This window comes from Lagopus muta, chromosome 2 (genome assembly GCF_023343835.1).
Source record: "Lagopus muta isolate bLagMut1 chromosome 2, bLagMut1 primary, whole genome shotgun sequence".
NCBI lineage: Eukaryota > Metazoa > Chordata > Aves > Galliformes > Phasianidae > Lagopus > Lagopus muta.
In genome coordinates, this window is record NC_064434.1 from 39875633 (window position 1) to 39887597 (window position 11965).

The 11965-nt window shown below is 52.8% G+C and overlaps 1 protein-coding gene across 3 annotated transcripts in view; it reads right to left on the minus strand.

The window, feature by feature from the left end:
• The window catches only part of SIM1 (SIM bHLH transcription factor 1), a 66933-nt gene that overhangs the window by 34657 nt on the left and 20311 nt on the right, over positions 1-11965 (minus strand). The window contains exons 1-8 of one of the 3 annotated variants that reach the window (XM_048935841.1): positions 11355-11629; positions 10352-10996; positions 2512-2594; positions 1751-1840; positions 1538-1646; positions 1360-1445; positions 382-581; positions 186-292 (exon numbers count right to left, since the gene is read on the minus strand). In XM_048935841.1, the coding sequence (XP_048791798.1) occupies positions 186-292; positions 382-581; positions 1360-1445; positions 1538-1646; positions 1751-1840; positions 2512-2594; positions 10352-10526 (850 nt within the window). In that variant the 5' untranslated portion in view covers positions 10527-10996; positions 11355-11629. Of the gene's footprint in view, positions 1-185; positions 293-381; positions 582-1359; positions 1446-1537; positions 1647-1750; positions 1841-2511; positions 2595-3223; positions 6331-10351; positions 10997-11354; positions 11630-11965 lie in introns of those variants that run through there. The other 2 variants (XM_048935842.1, XM_048935844.1) reach the window with 2 other exon arrangements.

Sequence of the window (11965 nt, forward strand, 5' to 3'; positions counted from 1 at the left end):
CAAGAAAAAAGGCTGTTCCCTGAGCTGGATTCGAAGCGAACTGAAACCCAGGGTTTGCACAGGGGTTTGCACCCACCACCGGTGCTGCCCATTCTTCCCACAGCCCAGAGGTGGACCCTAACACAGTCAAAGCCCTTTGGGGGAGGGAGAAGGCAAGGTGAGGTTTTCTGAGCGCAGATCCTTACACAAGTGATGTGCACATCGCAGGTGGAAGGTGTCACAGCCGTGTACGTGATGGTAAAGGGTCTTCTCGATCAGATCCTGGGGTTCGTAGCCGGTGAGTTCAGCCACCCTGCAAGGACAGAGGAGCCTGCGTCAGTTGGGAGGGGCCGGAGAGGGGGAGGGGGTGAGGAATCGATTTGGAAGCAGCCTGAGCACTACCTGGAGTCTAGGAAGATGAGCTTCATGTCCAGGCTAGCCCGGAACATGAACATGTTGCTGTGCAGTTTGATCTCTGTCACGGCGCTGGGCGGCAGCGAGTGGCCCACGGCGACCAAACCGACGTTTTGGTAGCAGCCATCGAAAGGTGACATGTCCAGGCTGTACTGGCGGATCTTCAGGTAGCCACTGCAGTGAATGACCTGCACGGACACACGGCTGCTGGGCGTGGGGGCTGTGAACTTCGCCGCCCCGGGGCCCCACCCCCCCCTACCCACACCCCGGTCTTTCTCTTTTCTCTTGGGTTGGGATGTGGGCTTTTTTTTTTTTTTTTTTAATGCAGAACTTCAACTCTCATCTCAAGCCCGTTAAAGTCAACAAGATTTTTTTTTTTTTTTCTTTTTTCTTTTTTTTTTTTTTTTTTTCTCCACTGACTTAAGTGGTTTTTGGACCACCTCCTAACTACGCTTTTATGATTCTTCTCCAAAGGGAAGACGAGGAAGTGCCAAGGCAGTTACAGCTCTGTAATGAAGAGTGGATGCGTGTGAGAGAGTTTACATGTGTGCGTGTGTCACATGGATAAGATGTATCTATTACACAGACAGAGCAGACACGATCCAGAATGCATCTTTAGGCATAGATTTTAGGTACGTTTCCTCCCTGCATATTGCTGCTATGCACTTCCAACCTCAGTTGTCTATTTTAAGCTTCTCTTCCTGGAGCTATTCCAACAGATTTCCTTTTTCTTGCGCTACACCGTGTCACGTCTCCCGCTTCAAGGTCGGGGAACAGACTGGACTGTGCCCGGCCGGGAGCCTCGTGCAGAGCAATAGGAAACGGCCGAGCCCTCGCTGAAGGGCTGCCCCTGTCGCAAGCGGCACTCAGTGCCACATTAAAGAGTGCCGAGCCGGGCCAGCCCAGGGAGCTCAATCCGCATCCACCCCGCGGTGTCGTGGCGGGGCTGTACCCCCCCACACCCACCTTGTAGCCCCCGCAGGTCAGCCCCGCGTTCCTCTTGGCCAGTACGCATTTCATCCGTAGGAAAAAGGACCTCTCGATCTCATACTCTGAGGAGAGGGAAGGCAGAGGGGAGGTGAGCGGCGAGGGAAAGAGTCCAGGTTCACGTGGGACGATGCGATGTAGGGGGGACACGCTTTACCCTGCACGAAGTGGGAGTGGTAGGGCTGGTGGGCCGTAAGCACCGCCGTCATCTCGTCGTGGTCGGCGGGGTGGATGTACTCGTAAATGCTGTTGCCGGTCAGCTCTACCTGTGAGAGAGGAGGAGGAGGATGAAGGGGGGAAGAGCAGGAAGGAGAGCGTTAGTCACCGGTGCCCTCTCCGCAGTCGCCTCCCGCGCCGGCCCCCAGCCTACCTGAGACAGACCCAGGTGCACCGAGGCTGTCTCCGAGATGTACATGATCTTCCCATCCGGAGCCACCACGAATATGAAACCGTCCAGCGTCTAGGGAAAGGGTCGGCAGAGGGAGCAACAGATAGAGAGATGGACACAGACAGACCGACACATAAAGTACCGTCCTCCAGGGGGTTATTCTAGTCAAGACGTATTCCCTTTCATGCTGTGATTATTCAGAAAGCTGGAAGGAAACGGAGCCCTGGGCAGGACTCTTCTATAGCCGTGATCCCTCAGGATTCCCGCTGATGACCACCCGAGAATTTTCGAGCGCTGCCACCCCGTTTCTAACTCCCCGGGATTTAAGCCCCTGTTAAGCAAACGAAGGGAGTGTAAGCCTCCCCGCAGAGTGAATAACGTCTGTGTGGGACGGGATGATTTGTCAAGTGCGTTTCAGAAGACGGAAATGGGGCTTCTGGGTGCGGAGGCAGCAGAAGAGACCCCCAATCTATTAAAGACGTGTCACAGCCCATACGATCCCACACACACAAAGCATGGATACAGTAATTCCAATATTCCTTCCTCTACCTGAACTGCGTTTGTGCAAAGGAGTCCGTCCCGTCCCTCCCCTCCCACTTTTTTTTTTTTTTTTTTTTTTTTTTTTTTTTTCAATTAAACACGTGAACGGTTAAAAATTAGTCACGGTGGCAACTAAAAGCTCAGAAGATGAACTGGTTTCTTTAATCGTTAATACCGCGTAGCTGTCGTTCCCAGAGTGGTACCTGCAAAAGATGCGATCCCAGCTCCCGTCCGACGTTATCCAGCGGGCTAGTGCGGCTGGAGTGGCCCCAGGCTTCTCCCAGTCCTGTTCAGTTAACACACACAGAAAGGAAAGTGAAGAGGTGACAAACCCACTCCTGTTGGCCTGCTGGAGTAAACCTCTTCTACTTATTTGTTTTTTATTATTATACTTTCGCTTGAACTCTCTTTAAAACAGGTATACATATAATCGTTGAGAAAAGGGGATGTGATTTCCTCGTACAGGAAAGCCTCTTCGGTGGATTTTTTATTATTTAAATCTAACTCCTGTGGGAGATAAACACCTTTTTTTTTTGGTTTAACGGGGAAGTTGGTTTCTAAGACCTGGGCGAAACGGTGTGCCCGACAAAGCTGCCCCTCGGGGCGGCCTTTGGCTGCATGGAGCGCGTAAGAGAGCGCCCAGGGGCGTGTGCTGCCTCCCAGAACCCCCTCCTCCCCCCGGCCTTGGGACGGACCTGCCCTGTGCTTCAGACTCTGCTCGTTTTATGCAAAGTGAGGAGGAATAAGAGCTGCAGGAAAATTACTCGGCCGGAGTAAATCTTTTTATAGGCAGTGCTTTTTAACGATGCTGTTGCCGAAATCATTTTGAAAGGGGCATTTTAAGCTTACGCGACTAAATAAGGATCAAACAAGAAGGAAAAACAAACAAACAAACAAAAAACCCCACAAACGTACAGAAATGCTGATTGACGGCAGGAGAAGGCAAGGTCTGCTCCTACAGCGCGGACTCGGGAAGCCGAGCCCACTTTCTCTGGGGATTTCCACACGAAGCGGCAGCGGGCAGAGCGGGCATCCCTTGGTATCGAGCGCCCTCACCTCGGCTCGACACCCGGGCGTGGCGAACAGAGAGGGCATCCTGAGCTGCCCCTTCCTCGCCCGCCTTCTCACCGTTTCCCCCTTCTTCTTAACCCACGGCCCTCAGAAGTCAGCAGCATCCCTGCGCCCCAGCCCCTGCCCGCGTGTACCCCTCGCCGAGTGCCAGCGGGAGATAAGATCCTGCCCGTTAACTCCTCCGCGCCAATTAACGGGGACACGGTGAGGTTGTCCCCAACCCCCGGGCTCTCCTCCCTCCCTCGAAGTGCAGTCGCTCTGCCGCCCTCCCCAGCGGGGCTGCCCGGGGGCACATCTGTCCCCCACCGGGGACCCCCACCGAAGCCAGTCAGGAGCTGACACTTCTCGCACGGCTTCCAGAGAAAGGGAGAAGAGAAACCGCAGTATCTTTGCTTTCCCCGAGCTCCGGGACGCCCTGTCGAAGCCGCTCCTTGCGAGCTTCCCGCACTGGAAGGGAAATCTGAATAACAGTTTCCCTGTTCTTTACTAAAGCTGCGCTCTTCGCCTAGGATTTAAGTTGTTTATTAATCTGGGTTTACGGCTTCTAATTACTCTCCTTCTAAAAGGGAAAACAACCCGACCTCTGCGGGTTAATGAACAGCTCATCAACATTACAGGTTAACTTCTTTCGGGAACGTCGTTCTTCACGGAGCACTGAGCCCTTCGTTATGCTTCGGGTGGAAATCTCACGCTGTTTGGCCGCGGCTGTTAATGTTTCCTAATTAAACGTTTTCACTCGTCTACATGAGCCAGCTTCTGGCGATCCTAACACTGGAGACAATTCGCATTGCCCAGATGCTTCAGCACTTTCTAGCTGGAGACGACTTCTCTCCACTGACAAACCCAGATCGGCGGGCTCTCCCGACGCCCTTTAAATACTGCCTTTAGAGATTATAAGATAAAACCTCTCCGTTAATATTCCCCTTTTATTATTTTTTTCCCCTCCGTTCGCTTTAACATCCAATTTCCTTTTATCGGGGGAGCAAACTGAGCTATCTTGCACTTGACCTACCGCAGAAAATTCCTCAAATCCTTTGATTGTCTATTTAAAACAAAACAAGGAAATCAGCTCTCCCTTTTGCTTCAGGATTACGCTGGAAACAAGATCTAAAGATTCTCTTGTAATTTGGAGAGCCAACGGAATAATGGCTTTGGAATAGAAACAAGCAGCTTTGTGCGGGAAAGGATAACTAAACCGTTTTTAGGCAAAGGATTTTCCCAGCTAAAGTGGCCGAAGACAAAGCAAAACATAATCTATTTTGGAAGATTTCCAAGATATGCCACATTAACCTTTGTAGATAAAAATTGCTTTCTCCCCTCCCCCGCCGGGGTCCGGTTTATCATATTTACATAAGTAGCCTTAGAAGCGATGTATCTATTATGGATCTAAGGAGCTCGCGAGCTCACATTTCATGTGGAAACAGAGGCGAAGTTTTACTGTTGCTTAATACTTGATGCATTGTCGAACCATTTCCATTTAAATACTCCCGACCCACGGATTACCTCAATGGACTGGCTGCATGGGCTTTGTAATTTCCTGAAAATGAGATTTCGATTTATAAAACAAGAAACCAATTAGTAACCAAATGAGGCGAAGTAGATCCACTAAAATTGACCTAATCCCACAGGCACCATTTAGGCCGGTTCTTAGCGAATGAATGATGAGCAATCGTGCAGCGCAAGCTCAAGGCATCATCCAGCTGTGTTATTGCAAGAAGCAAAAATAAATGGATCGAGCTTTTCTTTCGGAATGAGTTTTATACTCTCAACAAGATATAGATTATAGGCTCCCATCTAACAACCTCCTCCACTCGAGGATTTTTTTTTTTTTCCTGAGAAGGTAAACAATTCGACCTAGAAGATGTCCTCCATTGGGGGGTGGGAGGAGGGAGAAAGAAAGGAAGAAAGGAAAATAAATAAACGACAAAACAAAATAGCAGCGGCATTAGGGACAGGCTTTGCTCAGTTTGCTAACAACGCCCGTTACTGAACTGCGCGCTCTGAGGCTGCGCTCAAACTGCGCTGAACGTGCGCTGGTGCAGTTCGGTCTGCGAGTGCTGAGTCATAGCTTTTTCAGCACTTCTCAACGGGAAATCACCGTTTGCCCACATTTAAAAGTGAGGGAAGTGGCAGAAATCTCCTCGTTCTCTTTGGTGGGAGAACAGCACCGGGGCAGTCCGGTGGAAGCGCCTTCCTTCCCCCGTGCGCATCCCGCCCAGCGCCGGGCACGCCGCCCTCCACGGACGGACCCACGGCCAACGCCGCAGCTCCGTGCCGCAGGAGCATTGCCTCCCCGCCCCGCTGGGTAGCTCCGAGCCCTCGTGGCAGCAGCCAATGGAGGCACCGGCTGGCATCGCGATATCGTTGCCGAACTCCCCTAAGTCCCAAACAAACGGGGCTGCGCTCAATCACTGCAAATTGGGCCGGGACGAAGCGGCAGAAGGCTCCGAGAGGCGCGGACAGCCCCGCGGGTCTCGGGGTTCCCAGTCCCTCCGTGAGCATCCGCAACGCAGCCCCGACCCCAACCTCGACAGTCTTCTTTGTCTGTCCGTAGCGGGGGAGTGAAGGGGGGCGAGAAGGGGGGTAGGGGAGGAGGACAGGAGAAGCGAGCTCTTATCTTCTTGGCGTTGATTTGCCAGCGTTTCCAAGTGGCTACCACCATTACCCCAGCCTCAGCGCGATCCGAATTCACAGTGGAGGAAACAACGGCAGGGCCATCGGCGCCCCCCCTTCCAAAAGCACTCGGCATGGAGCCCAACTCAAACCTCCCACAGGGGGATCCGGGCTTCTGGGGGCCCCTGGGAGGCCGCCTGAGGCAGCGAGGAGACCTCGGAGCACCCCGGCCGAGTGCACTTCCTCCGGCTTTTGTCACAGCCTCCCTGCAAAGGCAGAGGGGCAGCGAGGTTGCCTCGAGGAACGGTGTCGTTCAGCAGCCCTCGCTATGCCACCTCCCAGCACCCAGTCAGGCCGATTTCTCACTTAATTTAACAGGAGGTGGTTAATGATAACTCCAAATCTCTGCCAAATGAGGCTTCCGTGAGGGAGCGAGTCGCCGTCGGAGGGTTCAGATGGAACAGAAGCAGCGACATTTAGGGAGAAGAAAAAAAAAAAAAAAAAAAAAAAAAAAAAAGCTGCTCATGCCTGCGGATGCCATTAGCGAGGTTTCGTCAAGATTTATTATCTCGGTAAATCAGATGCGTTCGTTTGAAGCGGATAGAAGCGAGCGCCCTGCTTCCTTTAGAAAAATAACAGTAAGAGGGAGGCAGAGTTCTGCCGCCTGAACAGACGGCCCTGCTGGGGGAGCGGCCGTGGAAGTAGCACCGATTCACCACACTGGAGAGAACTCGCAGCGTTTGGGTAATGGAGCTGCCCTCCTAAATGCAAACAAAACGGAGCCCACACCGGAGGAGGGGGAAGACCAAAAAAAAAAAAAAAAAAAGGCAAATTTTCGAGCGCAACATCCATAGTTCTGGGTTTTAGAGAAGACGCAAACGCAAATATCGCTTTACCCGAACGAACAGTGGAGGAAAGGGTAGGTTTACGCCATTCACACACAAGTTGAAAACGTCCTTCAGCACTAACAGAGCGAGAGGGGTTTGTAAGGAAAATCTGACTGTATCCACCCGTTAAAGTGCCTTTGTCAGCTCTCGTGCTAAGAGTTCAGTTCTGCACTTCACATGTTAAGTTCACATCAAAACTCGACTTAAGCACAGAGAGGTACCGCGCAGAGTAAACTGCGGCTTAAATGAGAAAAACTTCTGTACGAAATCACCGCTGAAACCCAATGCTCAATCATTTCCCTTAGCAGCAAGAAAAACAGCATTAAATCACCTATCCACGTGGGAAATGGATTTTGTTTTCCTGCTTTTCTCCCCCCCGCACTCCCCCCCTTAAAATAAAACAAGATAAGGAGATTCAATATTGAAATGTTAGGCAAAAGTTCACGTAAACGCGGACGCTGATTTTGTCTGGGAAAGCGAACGCCTCTGCGTGGGAGCGATCCGTCTTCACAGGACAGAACAGCAAACAGTCCTTCCCTGCTTGTTCGGGTGAGGGGAACAGGACCCTGGAAATATTTCTTAATTAAATATATGTGTATACAGAGCGTCACTTTTTTTTTTTTTTTTTTTTTTTTTTTTTTTTCCGCCTTCACTTTTGGACACCGGGGCTGCTCATAGGAATTGTATCCTTAGGTAGAGAAATTATTTTCGCCCCCGGATTTATTTCTATCAGGTTTTGATGCTACGTTAGTTGCCTTCACTGTTACACTGAAATGTCAGTTTTTTTTTCCCTCCCCATGAACGTTAACACAGGACTGAATTTATCAGGAAGGTATTTATCTTTTTCTCATTCTGTCTTTCTTTTATTTTCCCCTTCAATAAAAATAATTTTAAAAGCTCTTTACACTGTTCACAGCTATCTAGCAGATCTTCTCCACATTATCTTCCCCAAAGCCGATCCCATGCAAAACAGGCTCTCTTCCCGAGCCAGAGGAGTTTCAGCAGCCGGCCCATGCCAGGCGGCAGCCACGGGGCGCATTTCGTCTTTGCCAGTTTTCCCGAGAGGTTTGGGGCAGGGCAATGGAGTGCCGGGCCCGAGTCAAGTCCTGCACTCCTTCGAGAGACTCGCAAAGCTGCAGCTGAATCTCCACACTACGCTCCCTCAGAGCCGCGCTCATCCGGTGCCACCGCTTTGCATCGCATTTTCAGACAGTGAAACGGAAACCAAACGGCGCTGAGCGGCTGCGTGGCTCTGCGGGCACGGCCCTGGCAGAAACCTCCTGTTTTCATAGCGACCCTGGCATCCAACCTCCTCCTTCCTGCATATGAGCCCCTCAACGTCCAAACGCGCAGACGGACGCCCACCGATCCTCCTCCGCTGAGGAGCTTACATCGTTCTGTGCATTTATTCCCACCGTTTCCAGTCAGGCCCCGTGCAGGGAAGCTCCGGGCGGGCCGCCGGTGAGCCGCACCGCTCGGCCGAACCCACGCTTCTCCGCTCTCGGCCGGATCCGGGCTGCGCCCCAGCTCTCGCAGCTCTGCCCTCCCCGGGAAAAAACACAGAACGTCCCCTGCCGTATCTACCGCCTTCCGCAGGTTCTGGCTGTCTCTGCGTGCCCAGAGCAAACGGGGAGGGAGGGCCTCCCACATACTGGCAAGTGCCTGCGGAACCACTCCGACCCCCCAGCACGGACAGCACCGCGGGGCCACCCCCTCGGCGGCGGCTTCTTTCCATTCGCAGCTCCCCCGTAGCGAGGCCGCGGAGGTCCCGCCGCCACTCTCCGCCTCCCTGCTCAAAGCCGCAGCTGCCGGCCCCGGCCCCGCGCCCCCCGCCGCACGGCTCCCCGGGGCATTGAGGCATCCCGCGCTGTCGCCCGGGACGGGGCCCGGCCATTCTTCTCCGCCCGTGATTACTCGCAGCCTACAAGCAACACCATATGCTTCGTCTGATCAAACAGCCCCGCTGCATCGGCGGCGGTAATTGACGAGAGCCTCTCGGAATCACGCAGGAAGGCGGCCCGCTGAGACGGCGGGAGCTGACAGATCACCGCTAATAATCCTTTTAGGAACATCGCGGGCAGCGGAGTTGGCCATAGCTTTCTTTTTATAAAGTGTGCGCTGACAGTATTAAAGGACAGCTCAGTTTCCTTGCAGATAGATCGCATAGAATGGGAACGTGGTTTCATGAGAATTTTAACTTTTTCTTCCACTTCCCCCCCCCCCCCCCCCCCCCTTTTTTTTTTTTAAAAAAAAAAAAAAAGTTTCAGGTGTTACAACTCCCTCTTATCCCATTCTTTGGTTCTAAGTTACTCAGAGATACCAAACGTTGCTTAAAGAGGCGGCTACAAGATACACTACGTTGTAAATGACTGCTATGGCTTTGGCTGTATGTACTCACGCAGCGCTGAGGGGGAGGGGGGGAGGCCCGCCTCCAGGTCCGAGCGAATATTTACCTTTAAAAAGTCGAGTTAAGACCGCTCCTTCCCGGTCGGAATCAGGTTAAAAGCAAAACAAACAAACAGAACAAACCAGGACAGTCCCCGTACCCGCTCTGGGTTCATGAAGCATTACCGACAGACCCGAAGTAAACGCAAAGTCTGTATTACGGGGTTTCTTACGTATCCATACATTTCAACGAATGATTAATTTTGATTTTTAGATAGATCATTAAAAAAAAAAAAAAAAAATCCGACCCCTCAGTCTTCTCTCTCACTACAGTCTCTTCCAGGCAGAAAACATCTCAATCTAAATAAAAGCTTCGAGAATCCTTTTGAATTTTTTCTTTCCCCTGCATCTCACAGAAGCGACAGACCGAGAGCAGAGCAGAACTTCATCCCGGTCCCTTAACAAGCTCTCTACTCTCTCTGGAGCCCCCCCAGGCACCCCAAGAGGCGGCTCAGCGCCACCAGGAGCAGCTGGAACTGAGGACGCGACGGCCGGCTCTGCCCAGTGAGAGTCAAAATGAAGCTCGCTGCAGGCCCTCTGTTCGCATAGTTATGGGGCTTGGACGCGTCCAAATATAATCATTCTGTGAATAATTCCCGAGGTCGATTAACGCTCTCAGACGGCCTCAGCGATCCTCAGATCGGGATATAGTGGGTTTACGATGCGATACGTTGTGCTTGGCTTATCAGTTGTGGGAGCGCACCCTATACCTGCACACCGCACCTAAGGCTTTAGGACTTTGCATAGGCTTATGTAAATATTTACCCATATATTAGCTCCCCCACGTACAGCTATAAATGGGGGGATCGCCCCCATTTGCCTTGCGGCGATGCCCGCCGCATGGACGAGAACAGAAAACCTCCTGCGTTGACAGAAGCCCCTCAGCCCCCAGCAGAACTGTCATATGAACGGAGCGACAACATTCACGGCAGGGAGAAGTAGCAGCAGAAAGCATTCGGCCCCCAGAGTTCGGCCCAAGCAGCACCTGGATGGGAAGGGGAGCACAGGGGAGAGCCATCCCACCTACCTTCTGGGAAAACCACCCGCATCTTGAGGTAGCTGGTGGTGAGCCTGATTATGGATGCTTTGTCCAGCTGGGAGGTGATGGCCGAGGGCAGGGGCAGTAATTTAGCCAGTTCATAAAATTCGCTGTTTTCTTTCTCCCGTCTAGTCCGGGCAGCATTTTTGGACTTCTCTTTCATCGTGTTTTTTTCCCCCTTCCTTTCTAAAATTTAAGCTCCGGAGCTTCATCCAAAGGTGGGAGGGGAGCGCTCAGTTGCAGTTCATGTCCCGGATCATCGGGAGGGAGAACAGCCGCCGCCCAGAGAAACCGTTCGGTGAAATGGAACAAAGTGCCGAAGAGCGGAGTGGTGTTCTTCAAAAGAACGAATATTCTCTGAAAAGTCACTCGGGGGGGAAAGGCATTTATCCAGTGCAGCTCAGAGACTCAAGCAACTGCGGGAAAAAAACAAGAAAAAAAAAAAACAAAAACACAACAAAAAACAAAAAACTACAAGCCCGTGGCACGACGCAGCAGCCAAGCGAGGTGTTTTGGGCCTCTGTTCCTGCTCATCGCGGACAGTGCCTCTCCTCGAAGTGGGTCATGGTAATCCCGGTCCTCCCGCAATCCGCTGCCGGAACGGGGCCTCCGCGGGCGGCTTCGTAGGAGCCTCTGCGGGAAGAAGAGCGATGGTGGTGGGTGAGCAAGTCGCTACTCAGTGCCGCGGCCTCCAGAAATCATCATCATAATTTTTAAAACCTAGCCCAGGTGCCCTTTTCTGCTTGCGTTGTTTGTTTATTTTCTATTTATTTATTTTTTCCTGCTTGTTGCATTAATCCCGCTGCCCCCGTGGTTCCCCTACCGGAGCCAGGACTCACTGCCGATCGCAGCCCGGCACAGCAGTTACTTCGTGCGTTTTTCCAGCCAATTTTGGGGTTTTGCCGCTATTTCTTCCCACCCTCGGCGGGAGCACCCAACCTCACTTCGCACCTCTTTGTGCCCCCCCCGAGGCCGGGCCCCCTGCACCTACCTGGTATCCCCTCGCAGGGCAGCCCGCAGCGAGCCGTGCCAGGGTGCGGACCCCTCTTTAATTGGCTCATTAATAGCGGGGGCGCGGTCGTTGCCCGTCGCGGCTCCCCACGCCGGCGGGCAGCCGGGCGCTGCCGCCTCCCGCCCCTTTATCGGCTGCCCGACTCTCCCTCTCACATACTGGGTGGGGGTGGGCTTAATGAAGAAGCCCTAATTGCGACTGAGAAATGCCCTAATAACTTCTTTTCCGGCTAAAAGCCTTTTAGCACAACTTCATTTCTCCCCCAGCCCCGGCCGAGCCCGCCCTTAATGCCACTCACGGACCCGCCCCGCCTCCCATTGGCTGCCGGCTCCCCGCTCCCTGACGACCATTGGTGAAGCGGGCGGTGACGTCACCCCGAAGCGGACACACACCCCTACTCCTCGCGCGCTCCCGCCCTCTGACCCCTCGGGGGCGCGCCCGGGGGAGGCGTGCGGGGACGCGCACCAACCCCCCCCCACGGAGTGCCCCTGGAGATTTAAAACAAAAAGGTGCTTTAGGCAATTCTCTCTGTTGTTATTATTATTTTTTTTTTTTTGTGGGGTTATGAGATTTTCCTGCTAGACGGGGAA